This window comes from Canis lupus, chromosome 10, assembly GCF_048164855.1.
Source record: "Canis lupus baileyi chromosome 10, mCanLup2.hap1, whole genome shotgun sequence".
Taxonomy (NCBI): domain Eukaryota; kingdom Metazoa; phylum Chordata; class Mammalia; order Carnivora; family Canidae; genus Canis; species Canis lupus.
The window spans coordinates 59,956,028-59,977,340 of NC_132847.1; the positions used below are offsets into that span (position 1 = coordinate 59,956,028).

At 40.4% G+C, this 21,313-nt stretch overlaps 2 protein-coding genes across 7 annotated transcripts; one reads left to right on the top strand and one right to left on the bottom strand.

Annotated features, from left to right (window-relative positions):
- Positions 1-197: 197 nt before the first annotated feature.
- Positions 198-2,875, bottom strand: MRPL50 (mitochondrial ribosomal protein L50). The gene is made up of 2 exons (XM_072842159.1): positions 2,716-2,875; positions 198-892 (listed from the first exon to the last, which is right to left on the bottom strand). Exons 1-2 carry the CDS (start codon positions 2,805-2,807, stop codon positions 505-507), a joined length of 480 nt encoding a protein of 159 aa, XP_072698260.1. The 5' UTR covers positions 2,808-2,875; the 3' UTR covers positions 198-504.
- ZNF189 (zinc finger protein 189) lies at positions 2,048-15,390 on the top strand. Of its 6 annotated transcripts, none has more exons than XM_072842146.1 (5): positions 2,048-2,196; positions 2,690-3,413; positions 3,575-3,647; positions 4,128-4,212; positions 12,662-15,390. In XM_072842146.1, the coding sequence occupies exons 3-5, from the start codon at positions 3,609-3,611 to the stop codon at positions 14,380-14,382; spliced, it is 1,845 nt and encodes a 614-aa protein (XP_072698247.1). In that variant the 5' UTR covers positions 2,048-2,196; positions 2,690-3,413; positions 3,575-3,608; the 3' UTR covers positions 14,383-15,390. The 6 variants fall into 6 exon arrangements, with proteins under 6 accessions (XP_072698247.1, XP_072698248.1, XP_072698246.1 ...); XM_072842147.1 differs by having other exon boundaries at positions 4,131-4,212; XM_072842145.1 differs by lacking the exon at positions 3,575-3,647 and having other exon boundaries at positions 4,086-4,212.
- The last annotated feature ends 5,923 nt before the right edge of the window (positions 15,391-21,313 follow it).

The window sequence follows — 21,313 nt, forward strand, 5'->3', positions numbered from 1 at the left end:
AACAATTTGCTATAATAAACACTGCTTTTTACATTTCTTTTTTTTTTCCTCTTTTTACATTTCTTTAACAAGTTTCCTTATTTGTATACATACTATACATAATGCTACCTTAGACTTAAGAGTCCTAACAGGATTTAAACATATTTTTGCATCTACTATTTTACACCTAAAAGAGTAAAGACCACATCTGAACATAGAATAGCCTCATATCTTAAACCTAAGTTTAATAATTAGTGTCCTCCAGAGAAGGAAACTTTCATACATGATTAATGACTCAATTCCATCAAAAGAAAAAAAAAAAAGACTTCAGCAAATGTGAAAAAAGAAAATCCTGTTGTTAATTCATGATATGAGGGAAAAAAAGAGCTAATTCATTCTTCTACAGAAAAAGAGGATTTAGAGAACAATTCTGATAGCATTTCACATGGTAAAGTATCAAAAGTCTAATAACCAGTCCCCTTGCTCAAGACAAAATGATTTCAGGATGCTCCTCTTCTGAGTTGCTCAATAACCCCAAGTGATTTTTAAATTGGGAGGCAGATTACTGGCAATCAGTTCATCAAATTTAGATCTATCATGAATAGGCACATTATAGAAATCAAGAACATCTCTGACCCTGCACATCTGGTGAAGCCTGGAGTTGGGCACTGCATGGCCCAAGTCATCAGCTAAACGTGACAACAACCCGAATTTCAGATGACCATCTTCCAGGGGCACGTCCTGCCAACTGCTAGGAACAGATGAGCCAAAAATTTCTCTGACACAAGATTCCACACGACTCTGGAGATCTTCAGGTGGTATGTATGTTCGGCTTCGTAAGGGTGGACACACCAAAATAGGTTTTTCCTTCACCTCTTCTACTGTCTCAGGCACCAATGGCTTCTTCTCTTTTCTGGAATGATCAAAAACAAATATGTGACTCTTTGGTTAACTGCACTAATGTATCTGACAAGCTGATGAACACCAGACCCTATCTTATCCATCTATCTAAATCAATAAAGAATATGCACATTTACTATTCTTTTAGGCACTGTAGAGAGAATAAGATAGATTCCCGCCTTTGGAAGCTTATAACTGAACTGAGCTGGTATACACAGAAAAGAGAATTACAGGTTTTACGTGCTCTAAGTTTTCCCAAGAAGAGGTAAAGTAGTAAATCATTTGCCTGGGATTCCCAGTTTCCAAATCCAATCTACCTCTCTAACCTCACCTCCTACTAATCTATACATACTCTATGCCCCACCCAAACTAAACTACTACACTCTTTCCTGGTGTCATGTGTTGTCTCAAGTTATATCCTATTGGAAATGCCTATCTTTCACCTTCACCTATAGAAACCTTAGTTTAAGTCCCAAAACAGAATTGTTCTCTTCCAAGAAGTTTTACTGGGCAGCCCAGGTGGCTCAGTGGTTTAGCGCCACCTTCAGCCCAGGGCGTGATCCTGGAGACCCGGGATAGAGTCCCACGTCGGGTTCCCTGCATGGGGCCTGCTTCTCCCTCTGCCTGTGTCTCTGTGTCCCTCATGAATAAATAAATAAAATCTAAAAAAGCAAACAACTGTATCCCTAACACCTAAACATCTGACATATAGACTCTACAAACTTGTGTTGAATGAGTGGATGAAACAAACCTGAGGGAAGCTAATAAATCCATTGAACAGGTGACAAAAATTCCTCGGAATGGAAAGTTTCTGCTTGAAACCTGAGGGCACAAATTGTTCGCTGAGGTGCCCACAAGTCTTGGTATTAGTCAAAGAGATTTACCTTCAAATTATTCCAGATGGTGCTGAGGGAAAAGCAGTAGATTAGAGGGGGGAGTCAAAGACCTGGGGTCTGGTTCCAGCTGTGACATTGAACTTGTTTATGGCAAAACACTCCCTCTCCGTGGAGCCTCGGTTTCCTCATCGGTCAGAGTACTTACGCTCTGAGGAGGGACTTTATTCTCGCCGCCGTAAACTGCTTAGGGATAGGCTGGCCCAGAGCCGACGTTTAGTAACTACCTGTCGAGTAAGATCAATGAATGAACAAACGAAACAAAACGAGGGGGGCCGCACTTCACTTCTGAACCTTGCCTGTGAAGGAAGGTATCGCGCCAGGGAGCTTCGTTCACCGACCTCTTTCACGTCCACGTGCTACGTTGCTCGCTCCAAACGAGCCACTTGTTTTCGGACACCGCACTGAGCGCCTGGAGCGCAAGGTCAGTACTGTTTGCTTAATAAATGAATGAGCGCTTAAAGAAATCAATCAATCAATCAGTGAGTGAAGTGGGACGGGGAAAGAGCGGTAGCTCCGCGGTAAGCAAGTTGAGGCCAAGACTGGGGGGTCCACCACTCCAGGTGGCTCACGGTTCTGAACTCCGAACCCTAACCCAAGCCGCAGGACCGGGGTCCCGTCTTCCTTTTTTTTTTTTTTTATTAAAAAATTTTTTTTAACTTAAAAAAATTATAAAAAACGTTTTTACATTTTAAAAATTTTTTTAAGATTTTTAAAATTTATTTATTCATAGAGACACAGGCAGAGGGAGAAGCAGGCTCCACGCAGGGGGCCCGACGCGGGACTCGATCCCGAGACTCGGGCGCTAAGCCGCGAGCCCCCCGGGCGGCCCGGGGTCTGTCTGAAGAGCACGCCACTGGCTTTCGGATTCGTCCTTTCACCCTCCTCAGTTTCTCTCCTTACTTTCCCTGAAACAGACCCACCATCCACCCTTCCGCTTTACCTGAATCGAGACCAAAATTCTCTCCGCGGTGCCCCTAAGACGACCCACGCGAGGCCTCTTCTGGTAACGCCAGACGCTGACAGCGCCGCCATCTCGGAGGAGAGCAGCGGGCTACGGCGCTGCCGTCAGCCGGCAGCGTCGCGCCAACAGCAGCCAATCAGGTGTAAGCTTAGTGGTAGGTGTTCCCTTTTTCCTGTTAAGCATCGCTAGCCGCTACCTCCCCGTTTGCACGCCGGGAAATGTAGTCCGGGGACCATGGCCGACGGAGGCTGGACCGAGGCCTTCTCTCAGAGCATGCCGGGAGTTGTAGTTCAGGGGCGTCCCGGGAACGTTCCGGGTGACGCCTTCTGGTCCGGGGGCGGGCGGTCATAGCGCTCCTCGGCTGAAAGGAGGAGGAACTGGCAACCAGGAGGAGGCTCCGGGAGGAGGCCTGAAAGGCTGCGCAGCAAGGTGGGGAGGGAATTTGGGGTTGGGGGACGGCCAGATAGCGCGTCTGATATGCTGCTGGGGTCGTGACCGCTCGGGGACCGAGGCAGGACCTGGCCAGACGCACCCTGCAGGCCTCGCCTCCGTCGGGCCTAATTTCCAGCGGCTGGGTAGGCCTCGCGAAAGGTTCCTCTCCGTGCGGCCGCCGCGGGTTCCTGCCCTGATTTTCTGTCCGGGAGATGGCCTCGCCGAGCCCCCCGCCGGAGCCAAAGGTAAGCCCCCTCCTCCGGGTATCCGCGTTCTCTCGCCACTACCGGAGCTAGGCCGCGCCCCCCCATCTCCCCCCGACCCCCCCCCCCCCCCCCGTGGTCTTCAGGGCCAGCGATGTGCAAGGAATTCGCAAATTGCTCGCTTGGCCTTTTTTTTTCTCAAGAGCGACTTGATAAATCCGTTGAAGACCATTTGTAATGCTCCAAACAACCGGCCTCATTGGTGAGTTCTTCCAGGTGAGGCACCATTTTTTACCTCCCCCCGGGTCTTGTGCGACTGTCTTCGATGCTCGGACCCAAGGTAGGCGCTTAGAGCCCTTCCTGGGATTGATTGAACAGGGTCCCAGGCCAGTGCGTATAGTTTGGAGCCGGGCAGTGAGGTGCAGGAAACTTGGAGAGTTCGGGGGGCAGCTTACTAAAATAGAAATGTTCGGGTATGATCACTAAACTAGAAAAGTTCTATCCTTAGGACCATCACTACTGACGACGAGGATCCAGTGCAGTCATCCTCTAGTTTGAGGTGCTTGTCTGTTCCAGAATTGGGCCCCACTTGGAGCTCTTGGACACCTTGGTGGTCCCAGCCTACCCGGCCCCGATAAGTGATTGCTTCTGCTACTTTCAGTCGTAGAATTGTCCTTGAGGCAAGAACTGACTACAGAAATCGTACTATTTCAGGGCTTGCTGACATTTGAGGATGTGGCTGTGTTTTTTACCCAGGAGGAGTGGGATTATCTGGATCCAGCTCAGAGAAGCCTGTATAAAGATGTCATGATGGAGAATTATGGAAACCTGGTCTCACTGGGTAAGAATCTTTTTTTTGTTCCTCTGATTAACCTATGGAAGAGGCTACAAGAAATCAGACCCTGAGAACACTTGGACCACTACTGGTACCAAGGCTGCTTTGTTCCAAAGTTCTGATTTAAGTCTTTCAGCCATTAATTGTTTCCATGACTGTCATCCCCGGTGTCCTTGCAATAACCAAAATACAAGCCTTTCTGGCTTCTTGTCTTCATAATCTCATTCCCATATTGCTCTGTACTTTCCCTCCTGGCTCATCCTCCCACTGCTTTCCTCCCACCCCTTTTCACTCTGCCTTCTGGAGCCCCTGTTCTTCTTCACATAATGTTCCTTACCCCTCCTGGCCTTAACTGAAAACTGGCACTTTCCCAAGGACACCACTTCTCTGGCAGAGGCTGCTTTTTCTCCCACACCCTCTTTTTTCCCCTATCCTTTGTCTCAGGGCTAGAAGGGAGCAGTTACTGTTCTGTACCTTTTCAGGGCTGTTCCCAAAGCATTAGCTTAACCCTTCAAACAAAATCTCTCTCCTGGGAGGCCTCAGCAGACTTGCTCTGTCCACTCCGTTCCTTTTCACTGTCATCTGCAACATTTCTTGGTCCCTCACACGTAGATTTTGTCACATTTCACAATCTTCTTTGTGCCAACTTAGGTCATCAGTGATGTAGCTATTACTTAAGCCTCCCTATATCCTGACTATATATCTTCAGGGACCTTGCTCTCCTTTTCTGTTCAATTCGCATCAATGGTGAAACCCTCAATTTTGTCAAAGCAGCCCAATCTTACTCTTTGAAAATTATCCAGGCATTTTTCATTATTATTTTCGACTGACTAGACGGGTGACCAAAACAGATGTGCTCTCTACCCACGTGGAGCCTACTATAACTTCTTACCTTTCTGCTTCTCCTACTCCTTTCCTTCTAATCCTTATTCTTAATCATCTTTCCTATTCCTTAACTTCTCCTTCTCTTGCTCCAGATTATAAATCCTCTCCTAACTTCACCTCCTTATCTAATCCCTGGACCTCCATAGGAATTATCACCATTATGCTTTCTCGCCGCCTTATTGTACTCTACCTAAATCTGCAAAGTTTAAGTTTTGTGTTGGTTATAAGATCTGCTTTTTCTCTTCTCCTACCAGAGTTGCTAAACACAGCAGGAGAAATTCTTTAACTGAAGGGGTTGATGCCCTATATTTATGCATAGCTTTTCTTCTAGTCTGCAGTGGGTTTTTACATCTCAGCCAATTTTTTGTCATTGATTTGCTCATTACCTTCTTCCTTTTAACGACTGTTCCAAAACTAAAGTTTTCCTTGGGTCCATCACTCAGTAGTGGACCTCACTTTCTGTTTCATAGAGAAGATAGAGGCCACTAAACGTGCACTCTCAACTTTTCTGCCCTTCATGTGCATGCTTAAACCTATTTCCTCACTTCTCCAAGAACTTATCCATCAGTCATCTTTCTCCTCTGCCCCCTACTTCAGTCTCTGTTCCTTCTTCCCTGGTACCTTTATTTTGATGATAGATATGTTTATGACTCTTTTGATTGAGGAAAGCAGGCGGGTGGGTGGCTAGCCTTTGAGCCACAGTCTCTCCTCCTTGCTGTTCCCTGTAACCTCCTCATTCACTTCATAGCCAAGTTTTTATAAGAGTAGTTAATGTCATCCACACCTGTTTTGTGCTTTCCCTTCCGTTATCTCCAAGCCCCTTTTCTTGCCTCTCCCATTTCCCTTATATTGTTTAACGGTCTATAATAACCCAATTATCAAAGGCAATAGACTCTTTTTTGGATCTTATTTTGTTCCATCTCTTTATAAATACTTGAAAATTCTTTATTGCTTCCTTCTCTTACATTGCGTTCTCACACTTCCTGTCAGTCTATATGCTTTCTTTGGCAGACCTTATCCACACTCAGATTTATCACCTACCTCCATGTGATAAGTCTCAAATCTTTACTTCCACCTAAGAGAAACAACTGGAGCCTAACTGCCTAAGTAAAAATCCTGGTTCAACCACTTACATGCCTTGTGACCATGGATGAATTACATAACCTTTCCATGCCTATTTCTTCTTTTGCATGATGGCAATAATAGCAGCACTTAACCTTTTAGGTTGCTGTGAGCATTAATTGAGTTAATATATGTAAAGCACTTAGGACTCTGATTAGCATGTAATAAGTATATTATAAATGATGATTGCTATCATCATACTCATTATCTTTTCTAAGAGCTCTAAAATCTTTGTCATCTCCTTTCGAAGACCACATAAATAACTCATACCTGGCAAATCTCAAATAATCCATTTAGATCTCAAGGGTCTCCTCTTCAGAATTAAGTACTCCTTTTTCTGTGCTACTATATATGCACTTCCATTGAGTTTATCCCATTGTACTCTAATCATTCTTTATGTTATTTCTCTAACCAGGCTGGTCTCCGTGAGGACAGTAACTATATTGTTTTCATTTGATTTCTTCAGCACTTAGCACAGAGCCAGGTGTGTGTGTGTGTGTGTGTGTGTGTGTATGTATATATATATATATATATATATATATACTTCTAAATATTTGTGTAACTAGGGGCAGTCCGGGTGGCTCAGTGGTTTGGCACCTGCCTTCAGCCCAGGGCATGACCCTGGAGACCCGGAATTGAGTCCCACATCGGGCTCCCTGTGTGGAGCCTGCTTCTCCCTCTGCCTGTGTCTCTGCCGTTCTCTCTGTCTCTCATGAATAAATAAAGTCTTAAAAAAAAAAAAAATACTTGTGTAACTGAATGAATGAATATACTTAAGAATCAGTACCTCTTGACTAGATTATTACATTAGTCCATAAACTAGCCCCTTGCCTCCAATCTCCCTTTCTATATACTCCCACCAAAGTGATTTTGTTAGTTAACTGCTTTCAATTTCCAATTCCTGATAGCTTAAAGGATAAGAATCTTAATTCTTGTTATACCTAGTAGAGCCTTTCTGAATAGCCCCTGCCTGGCTTCTTAGAATCATCTATTTCTTGCACACCTCTTCAGTCTCCAGCCATATCAGCTGCTGATTTTTCTTTTCCCCAATATATCATGGTGTCTCTGAGTCATTGCTAGCTTTATCCACACATATGGTATCCTGGTTGATAGAACCAGGCAAATGCCCAGCCTTGCCTTTCTCTACTACTGTAAAATGTGAGTACCATATGGACAAAGGCATGGTAGTGAGCCCATCTGTTGATCTCCTACTTTCAGGCTCTTATTTTAGCTGAACTACAGCTTTTTAGCAGTTATTATTTCTCCCTCCACAAACTTTTCATCTTCCTCTGTAGACTCTGTCGCCATTTCTTTGATGAGAGCTCTCCTAGTGAAAGATCGTAATTACTTGATTTTTCCAGTACAGTGTTTTCCTGCACTTCATCTTGCTGCTTTACTTATTACTCTTCCCACTTTAGTTTGGTTTTTTATTCTGGTTTTTCTTTAAACACTTTAGTAACTACATTGATAATATAGGTGACAGTTTGATCCCAGTTCTTGATCTTTCAGTTCTTTCAAATGAAATGGACTTTTTCAGTTTAATGACTCCTTTCCAGTCTACTTGAGCTATATTGGACCTTGACAGAATTGGGAATTGCTGTACCTATAAGACCTTAAACTCACCGTTTCTCTTCTTAGATTAGTCTCTCCTCAGTTGTTTGTTCAGCGCTCATCCATTCAATAAATAATCAAGCACTGTGCCAGCACTAGGAATGCAGATTCTTCCCCATTCTCTCATTCTTTTACCAAGAAAACTGTTCATTTTATACTCTTGGGTACTGGGGTTGGCAGCTATGGTCCACAGGCCAAATGTGGCACACTGTTTTTATAAAAAAAAAAAAAAAGTTGTATTGGAACAAAGACATTCCCATTCTTTATGTATTATCTATTACTACTTTCATGCTATAGTGGCAGAGCTGAATAATTCCAATAGATACCATATGGCTCACAAAGCCAAAAATATTTATTGCTGGTCCTTTTTAGAAAATGTGTGGTAACTCTTATTCTGTTCCAAAGTTTAGCCACTTCCACTTTACCATTTCCTTGCCTTTTCTGTCTCTCCTCAGCTACCATATTACTAAAACTGATTAAAGATTATAGAAATCAACCCAAACTAGCTTAAGCCAACAAGAGAGCTTATTATAGGGACAGAGGTGGCATACAGAATATATGAGCATGATTGCAACTAGATATCAGAAAAGGACTAAACCCAGGGGCATCTGGGTGGCTCAGTTGGTTAAGCCTCCCACTCTTGATCTTGGCTCAGATCTTGATCCCAGGGTCGTGAGTTCAAGCTCCACACCTAGCATGGAGCCTACCTAAAAAAAATAATAAAAAATAAAAATAAAAAATAAGCCCAGAAATTGGAACACTCAGAAGGTCAGGATTTAACTTTCTTTGTGTTCTGTTTCTTTCTCCTTGGTAGACCTGACTTTCTTCCTCATATCCACATGCTTCTGAATTGATAGGTTACAACTCTAATCATGTTCAGAATAACTGCCTATTTCAGGTTTAATTCCAAATTCCTGGGAGAGATGCACTTTGAGTCAACTGTCTATTCTAGACAAATTATATGATTGCAGGATGGGAAGATAAAATACAAGCATGGCAGAGACCTCAGAAGGTGATTACAGCTACCATGCTTAGATCTAATGGATAGTTCTTTCTGTGCTGCTCTGTGTGGAAGCCTAAACTCACTTGTTTTCTTTACCGGTCTCTGACTATTTTCATTCCAGTGCACCTCTGTTAAATTTACTTAAGCAGTATGTTAAATTTTATGTCTGGTATGATAAATCATTCTTTTATATTCTTTTGTAGGATACACTTAACTAGTTTTCTATATTTTTCAAGTTGAAAATTAGATTCATTGTGGTTTTTAATTAATTCATTCATAAGATTTAAATTGGAATACAATTGGTTTCATAGATTGGTTTGGGAAGAATTAAGATCCTTATAATATTAAATCTCTTTAGCAATTTGCTTGACTCTATCTGTCTTATGTCCTTGAGAAAACTTTTATGGCTTATTTTCATGGCCCTCATACATTTTCATAAGACTTAGGTTTTATGGTTTTTATTATCATACAAGACATATTTTACTTTTCTATAATATTTCCTAACTGGTTATTCTTGATAGTAAGTACCAGTACTTATTTTATATCTTAGTTTTCTTGTTGCTATTATATTTCACTTAATTCTTTTAGAAATTTTACATAGACATTTGTATTGTTTGCAAATAACAATTTTATCTTATTCCTTTGAGTAAAACCGCTGGAACAATACTGAGTAAACATTATAAAGAGACTTCCCCTTCTCACAAGGAATTTACAGTCCCATGGAAGAGACAAATATAATGAATAATGGTGCATATAATAGCTACAGTGCATTTATGGATGAGGACAGGTGATAAAAAAACAGAACACCTAAATCTGTCTAGTGGACTTAGTGAAGGCTTTGTAGAGGAAAGGTTGCTTTGAATTGAATCTTAAAGAGAAACCAAGAATTTTCCAGGTAAACAATGTTGGGGGACATTTAGTAAATGAGATATGCAAAGAAATGGCATAAAAGATTAAAGCAATTTGCACACTTTGGGTGTGAGAGAGTGGTTAGGAGAGTGATGTAAGGTTTAGTGAACCTGTCATAAAGTGCTGAGTATCCTGGTGTAAAGAGCTGGTTTGCAATCAGAGGTGATGGAGTACTAGTGAATCTATAGGGGGTGATGTGACTGGAATTCCATTTCATGTACATCTCTCTGGATGCAGTAGGCTAGATATAGTGTGGAGGCAGCTTACAGACTAGAGTGAAGGATTATTAGATGGCTTTCACATAATCCAGGGAAAACATGAAAAGAAGGTAGATAGTAGAGAGTAGAATCTTTGATTTTGGTGATTGTTTACTGATAAGAAAAGTGGAGAAATCTAGTATGATTTTCTGCTTTGGATAATGGATGAGGATGCCTGTCAAGAGAAGATGATTAGAGGTGGAGACATACATGACAGCCAGTGATGATCATGTTAATTGTAAGCCCTTTTTAAGACAGTTAAGTGGCAATACCCAGAGTATATAGAGCAAAGTAGGAAGGTAAACATGGGCAACAGTAACTTTTCAACAGTTAACAGAGGAAGAGAAATACATGAAAGAAATTTATTAGAAAAGGCCAAAGTTAGAAGTACTAGGGAACTAGAAGAATATAATAGCATAGAAACCAAAAACAGATAATGTCAAAATGGGAATGGTCAACAGTGTCAGATGCTGCTGAATAAAATAAGGACTGAAAATGTTGCCTGTATTTGTTATTCAAGAGTCATTGGTGATTTCATAGAAGCTTCTCTAGATGCTGGAAATAGAAGCCAGATTTCACAGTAGTTGTAAATTGGTTGAATGGGAAGACGTTGGACATGGAAAACATAGCTGGGAAATGGAGACCTACGGTGTTAAGATTTAATTTCAAAACTTAGATTCCATTGAGAGAAGGATTTTAGGTTCAAGAGAAAGTTGGGCATATTTGTATGCTGAGCATATTTGGAGGTGTGTTTGCAGTGAAGAATAGATGAAAGAAAGAGGAAACAATGGTAATAATTGAACAAATGCTCAGAGACAAATGGTATCAAGAGAAGGTAGATGAATTAGCTTTTGATAAGAATAGGATATATCTTCATGTACCATTGCAGATAATTTTATAGGCAGAGGGCAGAAAGTTGAGGAAATTCTCCCATCCTTTTTCACTGTGTGAAAGAAAGCAGTCCATTGAAGTAATTTAAAAGACAATACTATTAGTAGTGGAAGCAGAAATACAGTTTCTACTACTTTCTTAGGGGAATAAGAAGATTTTTGGAATAAAAGAACTTAATGACTGGTTTGAAGTAAATAAAAAGAAAATTCAGAGATGACTCTAAAGGTAGAAGATTAGAAAATTGAGAGAAAAGAGGAAGTCTAGCAAAAGAAATTGTTTAGGGCCAAAAATATATTTGGTACTGATCAGCTTGTCTAGTGAAATTATCCAGCAGACAACAAGAGATTGAAAATCAGGAAAGAAGTCAGAAGCAGACTTCAGTGTTCTGTATGCCACTCTTGTTTCATCATAGACCATTATGTTATATTTCCTTCAACACATGCAAGATTTTAATTTTTCAGATGTCTTTGAGACTCTCATTTGGAACTGCATGGTTCCAGCTTGGCTCTTAAATCTTTAGAAGAGTGAGAATCATGTATACTTGAAGAATGTGGTATAATTTGTGGTAGGTGAGGGCATAAGTTACCACAGACTGCTCTTTCTCTGTGTCTTTCATTCTCTGACCATATTCTTTTGTATTTATTTTGTCTTTCTATATCATAGACTCCATGTTGATCCAACTCATTTTATTTATTTATTTATTTATTTATTTATTTATTTATTTATTTATTTATTTTTATTCATGAAAGACACAGAGAGAGGCAGAGACACAGGAGGAGGGAGAAGCAGACTCCATGCAGGGAGCCCGACGTGGGACTCTATCCTGGGTCTCCAGGATCATGCCCTGGGCTGAAGGCAGCGCTAAACCGCTGAGCCACCCAGGGATCCCCATTATTTTGTTTTTAAAAGCTATTTTGTCTCAATATAGGAACTGCTTTAAATATTTTATCATATTCTTGTACTTGTCATTCATTTTATTTGATGGGGAGCATCATGCCTTATCTTTGAATTCTGAATCATTACACAACTCCTGGAATGGCTTTGAATGCAATAAGTAAATCCTTGTTAATGAAAGAATTTTTGCTTCCCCTAGTTTTTTATCCTTCTCAGCATCATTTTGTGTTCATTTCTTTTAGTTATTTGGCCTACTCACATTACAGTAACGCTATCTTATACCACATTTTCTGAACCTACTGTTGTCTTCCTGCATCATCGGGTCTTCCTTGATAGACTATTTCATCACACCACTACTTGTTTTATTTCATTGTTTCCCTGTTTTACCTTGCGTGAGTTTCTGTTGATTTACCAGCCCTTCCTCCCAGCTCTGCTTGCCCCTACTAGCTCATCATTTGCCTCATAAAAACACTCTTTTAGTGTACCTAGCTGGCTCAGTCAGAGAAGAGGATGCGACTCTTGATCTTAGGGTTGTGAGTTTGAGCCCCATGTTGGGTGTAGAGATTACTAAAAAAAATAAAAAAAAAAAAAAAACCTTAAAAGCTTGCTCCTTTAAAAACAAAACAAAAAACAATCTTCATATTCCTTCTCCAAGAAAAATATTTCATCAGATAGCTACTAATAATATTTATATAGCTTATATTCTTTGCCAGGTACTGTCCTAAATGCTTTAGGTGTATGAACCAATTTAACCTTAATAATATAGAGTAGTCATCCACATTTTATAGATGTAGTGGATTAGTTTATATTAATCTTATTTTCCTAAGCCTTTCTCCTTGCTAGCAAAGAGCCTGGCTGATCTATTTTCTATTTATTATTCCAGATGTTTTGAACAGAGATAAGGATGAGGAGCCAACAGTAAAACAAGAAATTGAGGAGATCGAGGAAGAAGTGGAACCACAGGGTGTAATAGTTACAAGAATCAAAAGTGAAATTGACCAAGATCCTATAGGTAGAGAAACCTTTGAACTTGTTGGTAGGTTAGATAAACAAAGAGGAATCTTCTTATGGGAAATACCAAGAGAATCTTTGGCCCAGGAACAGAGAATGTTCAGAGGAAACACTAACATTATTCGTAAGAGACCAAACTCAGAAGAGAAATGCCATAAATGTGAAGAATGTGGAAAGGGTTTTGTTCGCAAGGCCCATTTCATTCAACATCAAAGGGTCCATACTGGTGAGAAGCCCTTTCAATGCAATGAATGTGGGAAAAGTTTTAGTCGCAGTTCATTTGTTATTGAACATCAGAGAATTCACACTGGGGAAAGGCCCTATGAGTGTAATTATTGTGGAAAAACCTTTAGTGTGAGCTCAACCCTTATTAGACATCAGAGAATCCACACTGGAGAGAGACCCTATCAGTGTACTCAGTGTAAACAGAGCTTCAGCCAGAGAAGGAGCCTTGTTAAACATCAAAGGATTCACACAGGTGAAAAACCCCATAAATGTAGTGACTGTGGGAAAGCCTTCAGCTGGAAGTCACACCTTATTGAACATCAGAGAACTCACACTGGTGAGAAACCCTATCACTGTACCAAATGTAAGAAAAGCTTTAGTCGAAATTCGTTACTTGTTGAACATCAGAGAATTCACACTGGGGAAAGACCCCATAAATGTGGTGAATGTGGGAAAGCTTTTAGATTAAGTACATACCTTATACAACACCAAAAAATCCACACTGGTGAGAAGCCTTTTCTTTGTATCGAATGTGGAAAAAGCTTCAGTCGGAGCTCCTTCCTTATTGAACATCAGAGGATCCATACAGGTGAAAGACCTTATCAGTGCAAAGAGTGTGGGAAAAGCTTTAGTCAGCTGTGCAACCTTACTCGTCATCAGAGAATTCACACAGGAGACAAACCCCATAAATGTGAAGAATGTGGAAAAGCCTTTAGTAGAAGCTCAGGTCTTATTCAGCATCAGCGAATCCACACCAGAGAGAAGACTTACTCATACAATGAAACCAAGGAAAGTTTTGATCCAAATTGCAGTCTTGTTATACAGCAGGAAGTCTACCCCAAGGAAAAATCTTACAAATGTGATGAATGTGGGAAAACTTTTAGTGTCAGTGCTCATCTTGTACAACATCAAAGAATCCACACTGGTGAAAAGCCCTATCTATGTACTGTGTGCGGGAAAAGCTTCAGTCGGAGCTCATTTCTTATAGAGCATCAGAGAATCCACACTGGTGAGAGACCTTATCTGTGCAGACAGTGTGGCAAAAGCTTTAGCCAACTGTGTAATCTTATTCGACATCAGGGTGTTCACACAGGTAATAAACCCCATAAATGTGATGAATGTGGGAAGGCCTTTAGCCGGAACTCAGGCCTTATTCAGCATCAGAGAATACACACAGGAGAGAAACCTTACAAGTGTGAGAAGTGTGACAAAAGTTTTAGTCAACAGCGCAGCCTTGTCAACCATCAGAAGATCCATGCAGAGGTGAAAACTCAAGAAACCCATGAATGTGAGGCTTGTGGCGAAGCCTTCAATTGTCGCATATCTCTTATTCAGCATCAAAAATTGCACACTACGTGGATGCAGTAAATGTAGAGAAATATTCAAGCTTGGTTTGACTTGAGCCTAGCTACCCAAGTGCAGTTTCATATGGCTCAGCTTGAGTCAGGTTTAGTGATAAAGCAAATTCTCCTTGGCCTCAGGCAAATGGTTTCTAAAGATTCTGTGAAAGGTGGACAACTGCCCACAGGCAGCTGAAGACTTCCCATTACTTTTTGTTCTGATGATCATAGAGAAAGACAGTAATTTATTTAAGCATCTCTTTTCTGACACATCTTCCAGCAGAGGTCAAACCCAGGTTCAGAGCACGTGGTATTATAGTCATTCGAGGGAGAAGGACAAAGTTGCATTGGTACAAGGGAGCTGAAGTTAGAAAACTAAAATAATTATTCAGGAGAGTCCCCTTCCACCATCATATGGTGGTTCATTCAGTTCCATGATCTGCTTGGCAAAGCATGCCAAAGCCTAGTAATTAAGCGTATGATTAAGTTTCAAGGAAACAGAGCCCCAATTTTTTTTCAAACTGATATCCAAAGGTGTTTTTGGTCATTAAGAAAGCTAGTTGTTTGACATGTGAGTTAAAGAAGCAGTTCCAATGCTTTGTGGTTCCCAGATCTGTGAAATGAGTGGACCATTAATTTTACATGTAAAAATTATCTGAGTAATTAACAAACCTACCAAGGAACCTTTGGGAGTGCCTTTTTTCAAGATGGGCCCGAAAAAGTGGAGGAAGACACTTCTTTTTGTGCTCTCCCATCTGTGAAACATAATTGTAGTCCTATACAAATAATCTCATTCCTCCACTACCAGTAGCATGCGAAAGTGTACATATTTTGATTACCAAGATTTGGAAATAAAAGACCTGGAGTCTATACTAGGAAGCGGAGATATTTTGGTATTGCTTTGGTTTTTATGGTAACTAGACTTTGCATGCAATTTTAAAATCCTTATTTCTGGTTCTAGGGCTTCCCTTAGTTAATGGTTATTATAAACCTATTAATTCATCTGCTTTAATCATTAAACCTGTTTTGTTTTTTGCTTTGTGGTAAGAGTTCTTTGTTATTTTAGTGCAAAATCTATCCTGTCAAATAAATACTGCATTTAAAAAATTAGAATCAAGGAATTAAAAGAAATTGCTCTCACTTGTTCTACCCGTGACTACAGGCATACCTTGGAGATGCTGTGTGTTTGGTTCCGTACCACTGCAGTGAAGCAGATAGTGTAATAAAGCAAGTCAAGTTAATTTTTTGGTTTCTTACTGCATGTAGAAGTTATACTTTACAGAAGTCTAGTAACTGTGCAATAGTATTAGGTCTAAGAAAGCAATGTACGTGCCTTAATTTAAAATACCTTATTGCTTAAAAGTGCTAACCATCATTCTGAGCTTTCAAGGAGTCTTACTCACTAATCATTAGCATAACAACTATAGTAATGAAAATCTTTGAAATATTGTAAGAATTACCGGATGTGACCCAGAGACAGAAAGTGAGCAAATGCTCTTAGAGAAATGGAATCAATAGACTTGCTTGATGCAGGTTTGTCACAAACCTTCAATTTGTGAAAACATGCAGTATCGGTGGAGCACAATCAGCAAACCACAGTAGAACAAGTTTTGCCTGTAGTGACCTTTTTTAGGATAGTTCAGTTTAAGGTTAAATCCAGTTTTAGTTTCTGAGTATAGAATTCCAAATTACCAAAACTTTGTAAATTCTACCTAATAGTTTGAGCAAAACACCTCCCTTTCTTCTATGTTATAGACATTCTGTCACCTCCACACTTTAATCTTCCCTTTGGAATATTTGTCCATGTGTGAATATGAAGGTATATGTGTAGAAATTGCACACTTCCCTATTCAAAAGAGGTACTCAAGAGTTAGCATACAGTTAACTTTCAAAACAGGGTTTGTAGTCCAGTGAAAAGTAAAAAAAATAACTGGAAATGTACTTCATGCCTCAATTATCCTGCCCTAAATTTCCCCAGTTTTACCTATTCTATACCAACGATTCTCTGGCCAAGATCTCAACTAATAATGAGGTTCTTAGGCCTGTTCTCAGTATTTTGAAAAACCTAATGTGAAGTATGTTTTCCATACGTTACTATTTGCATGTGCGCTTAAAAATGCTTTTTGCCAGAGTTCCATCTGTTTCATGTATGGTTATATTGCTTAGCTGAAGCTCTGGCTGTTGACCTTATTGAAATGTGGGGACATGGTCATATGAGATATTCCCATTAAAATTACATATTTTTTAACATCCTTGGATGTGAATCTAGAGAGAGCTCAAAACTCTAGTCACAGTGAATTTTTTTTTTTTTTTTAAGATTTTATTTATTCACGACAGGCAAAAACATAGGCAGAGGGAGAAACAGGCTCTCTGATGCAAGGGAGACCAATGTGGGACTCGATCCGGGAACTCCAGGATCATGCCTCAAGCCGAGGGCAGACACTCAACTGCTGAACCACCCAGGCATCCCAACAGTGAAATAATTCCTGATTATATGTACATTTCATTGCTTATAAAAAGTGTAGCCAAAAAGATTAACTTTTTGAAAGCAAGGTTACTACAGTGTTCATGGTTGCTTTCTAGCAGGGAGGGGCATGAAGAAGAGGGAAGGAGTAAAATCTTTCAAGAGGTGATGATACTTCAGACTAAAAGGTATTAGGCAAAAAGGCCTGTGTCTGAAGACAGAATTATAAGACCTACTACTAGCTACAGAGTGAGCCTCCAGTTACATGGTGATGGGAAAGTGGCAGGTGGTTAAGGCTGCCTGTGAAAAAGGGCAGATGAGCATTGCCATCCTAAAAAGATTGGACTCTATGCTGCATAAAATTCTGTGATAACATTTTCCTTGTATTTAAATTGCATATGTGTGTGCACAAGAGAGAAAGGGGTCCATATTTTAAGTGTGCAGTTCTGAATTTCACAATCCTATGTAACTAGCACTCAGCTTAAGAAATGTTACTGGTACACCTGATACTCACCTGGGTACCTTTCCAAAAACTACACACACAACATATCATGTGGTGCCTTGTTTTAGTTTAAGAGAATATGGAAGTGAATAGGAGGAGAAAGTTTTGAGTTCATGTACTTGTGAACACCAAGAAATCTCATGCCATCAAATATGAAAGCCATAAAAGCCAGTGGTATAATTCAGTCCCAGTCCAAAGACCCAAGAATCAGGAGCACTGATGTCTAAAGACAGGAGAAGGTAGGGCAGCCCGGGTGGCTCAGCGGTTTAGCGCTGCCTTCAGCCCAGGGTGTGATCCTGGAGACCCGGGATTGAGTCCCGCATCCGGGCTCCCTACGTGGAACCTGCTTCTCCCTCTGCCTCTCTCATTCTCTCTCTCTCTCTCTCTCTCTGTCTCTCATGAATAAATAAATAAATAAAATAAAATTTAAAAAAAGGAAAAGATAGAAGCCCTAGCTTAGGTGGAGAGTAAATTTGCCTTTCCTCTGCCTTTTTGTTCAGTTCATGCCCTCAATGAATTGGTTGATGCTCTCAGCAGCATTGAAGTCGGTCTTTACTCACATTACAGATTCAAATGTACATCTCTTCCAGGAACCCTCAGAGACTTATAAGACATAGTATTTTACCAGCATCCCTAGCCCAGTCAAATTTAAACAAAAAACAATCACGGTAGATAACATTTTAAAACAAGCAGGTAAAAGGAGTCTTTGGTGGCCAAAAGAAAAAAAATCACTATAATTCTCCATTTCTCTAATTCTAGTAAGGCATTTCATTTTCATCTGTCTTCTTAAAGGAGGATGTCATCAGCAAATCTAGGGCATGCAAAATATACCCAGTTGAGCATATTTGTAGAATAAATTTCAACGTTTTAAAAAATCTAGTTTAAATACTCCAATCATGTTTTTAAAGTACTGTTCCTAATCAGTATTTAATACTTTTCACCTTCCTGCTCTACTTCAAATGTGTTCTGTGGCCTTGGGTATTTGGTGGGGGTAGGTTGATTGATTTTTTTTTAATTAAGGCCATCTCTATAACCTAATTCATGGAAAATAGAAGGATAGGTACATTTACTTTACTGCACAACTAGTACAAGTTCAACTGACAAGTATTTTTAAGTACCTGTCAGGTGGGACGCCTGGGTGGCTCAGGTTGAGCGTCTGCCTTCGGCTCAAGACATGACCCCGGGGTCTGGAATAGAGTCCCGCATTGAGCGCCTTGCAAGGGGCCTTGCTTCTCCCTCTGCCGATGTCTCTGCCTCTCTCTGTCTCTGTCTCTCATGAATAAAAAATAAAATCTAAAAAAGGTACTATGTTAATACTATATCAGTTGCATAGTTGCATAGTCCTTTATCCTCAAGGGAACTTTGAGAAGTGAATAGTAAGTCATACGTACTCCACAGTGTAAAGAATGGGAGAAAATCACCTAACATCCCAAAATGCTGTCTTGATACATTTTGCATAAATAAAAGAGCATATCTCTACCTGTGCTACTTCCTTTCCAGTAGCCATGTTCTCAAGAACATACTTCTCATGTTTAATGGCTAAGGGTAAACCACATCACATGACAGTCATTGAGTCCCTGGGACTGAGAAGTATATTCTGACTTCTTTAGCCTATAAAATGCCCAGGGAAAACCAGGGCAGGACAAGGAAAAGTTGGAAGTGGTCGCAACAAGATGTTTGACTTGAATTTTTTAAGAGGGCAGGATAGGTTTCTCTGACATCTGAGACCTTGGACTACAGCCTAGTCCTGGTTGCTCTGAACTGCCAGAAGAATTAGTCCTCTGTTTAGAAGCTGCTTTGTATTTTACTGTGCTGCTGCCATACTCAAAGGGCCGAGACTGTGCATGTATGTAGCCTCTTTTTGAGAAGTAGATGTAGAAGAAGTCTGAATTATTTGTCCCAGTGCTTGCCTGTTGAGTTGCAATACAACAGAGACTTTTTATTAGGATGGTAAATAGCAACATTACATGAGAGCTTTTTGTTGTCTTCTCCAGTGTAAAGATCTCATTTCTACTCATCCACCACCACCAAGAGTCCAGGCCCTATACTGGATTTGCTATTCTACGCATTTAGTTGCCTCCCAGCTTCCCAATGCTCCCTGTCCTCTACCTTCCAAAAAAATAATTTTCAGTACTATTCTTTTATCACATTATTTCCTGCTCAAAAATTTACAGGTTCCTATTTCTCATTACTTCTTTTTTTAAAAGATTTATTTATTCATGAGAGACACACACAGAGAGAGGCAGACACATAGAGGGAGAAACAGGCTACCCGAATGGAGCCCAATGTGGGACTTGATCCCAGATCCCGGGATCATGCTCTGATCCGAAGGCAGATGCCCAACGCTAAGCCACCCAGACATCCCGCTTCTCATTACTTCAAGGCAAGACTTTCCATAGTATCCCTGCCCAATCGTCTCTTCCCCTTCACTGTGCCACTCCACTTGGCTTAACCGTTCTAATCGAATTTCCAACGGTGTCCTCAATATATATACAATGTGTACTCTAGTCAATATACTGTTAATTCCTCTTCACACCCATTCAAGTGACCCTACCATTCTCTAAGAGTCAACTAACGGAAAAAAACCATGATATTTATTCACAACTTACGTATCCAGCACTCCACATAAAATATTTCTAACCTCATAGCAACCCGATTTTACAGATAAGGAAACCGAGGCTCGAGATCCAAGATCATATAAGTAGCAAAGACTGTATTTCATCCCACTGTCTTTATAAAGCCCCTTTAATCTCAGTACCTCGCCTATATCACTGTAATTTAGCACATTATTATCTACCATTTTGTTTCCTAACTGTATCCTTGCCTTCCTCATCTCAGTGGTCAGGACCATGTAGTATCTTTACATAACCGAGTATACGGTAGGTGCTAAATGAATACTTGTTGACTGATTTTTTAAAAGATTTTTGGTTTTTATTTATTTTTAAAATTTAAAAAAAAATTTTTTACGTTTTATTTTCTTTTATTTTCAAGATTTTATTTATGATAGAGGGGGAGAGAGAGAGAGAGAAGCAGAGACACAGGCAGAGGGAGAAGCAGGCTCCATACAGGGAGCCCGACGTGGGACTCGATCCCGGATCTCCAGGATCATGCCCTGGGCTGAAGGCAGCGCTAAACCACTGAGCCACCCGGGCTGCCCATTGTTGACTGATTTTATAAGTGTTTACAGAAATTGATACCCAGCATTGAGTGACCATTTCAGAAGGCTTAGAACAGGGATGCTTGGGTGGCTCAGTGGTTGAGTGCCTTCGGCTCAGCATATGATCCCGGGGTCCTGGGATTGAGTCCTACATCAGGCTCCCTGCAGAAAGCCTGCTTCCTCTCTCTCTCTCTCTCTCTCTCTCTCTCTCTCTGTCTCTCATGAATAAATAAATAAAATCTTAAAAAAAAAAAAAAAGGCGGCTTAGGACAAGCTGTGTTACAGCCAGAAAAACATATTTATTTGGGTTATGAAAAAAGAGCTATGACTGGCTGTGTTGAGCTTTGCCATTATTCCTGTCTCTTCATTAGTCCTCTCTAGAATATGGGCTTAGGGAATTGGTAGCCACCACATGAACCCTGACATCTCTGGGCTCTATTAAGCATAGGTAATTCATTTTTTACCCTACATGTGAAATAGATACTGTTTAAAGATGGTCCACAATTCTTTATCTGATAGGTTGAGAGTGTATGTGTTTTAGAAATCAAATTTTCAGATTTTAGAGATTAATATAGAGCTTATGCTATATATTGTGTAACTCTCTGGAAGGTCTGAGTCAGCACCTAAAATCAGACACATTATCTTCACATTCCATCAAGTAGAATAAAGATGACAGCCTCAAGTCAGGTTTTGCCACCAAATAATTTGCTGCAAACTTATGAGAAAACTTCTCTTTTCGGTTTTCAGAAAACTTTTGGAATTCAGGATTGTGAAAATTGTGATAAGGGATGTGAATCTGTCATTGAGATGTATTGACTCATTTAATCTCTCAGTAA

Excerpts from the sequence above, each read along its gene's own strand:
- MRPL50 (XM_072842159.1), bottom strand. The coding sequence starts at position 2,807 with ATGGCGGCGCTGTCAGCGTCTGGCGTTACCAGAAGAGGCCTCGCGTGG. Across the intron at positions 893-2,715 it reads GAATTTTGGTCTCGATTCAG|AAAAGAGAAGAAGCCATTGG; the intron begins GTAAAGCGGAAG and ends TGATCATTCCAG.
- ZNF189 (XM_072842145.1), top strand. The coding sequence starts at position 3,381 with ATGGCCTCGCCGAGCCCCCCGCCGGAGCCAAAG. Across the intron at positions 3,414-4,085 it reads GCCCCCCGCCGGAGCCAAAG|GGCTTGCTGACATTTGAGGA; the intron begins GTAAGCCCCCTC and ends GTACTATTTCAG. Across the intron at positions 4,213-12,661 it reads TGGAAACCTGGTCTCACTGG|ATGTTTTGAACAGAGATAAG; the intron begins GTAAGAATCTTT and ends TTATTATTCCAG.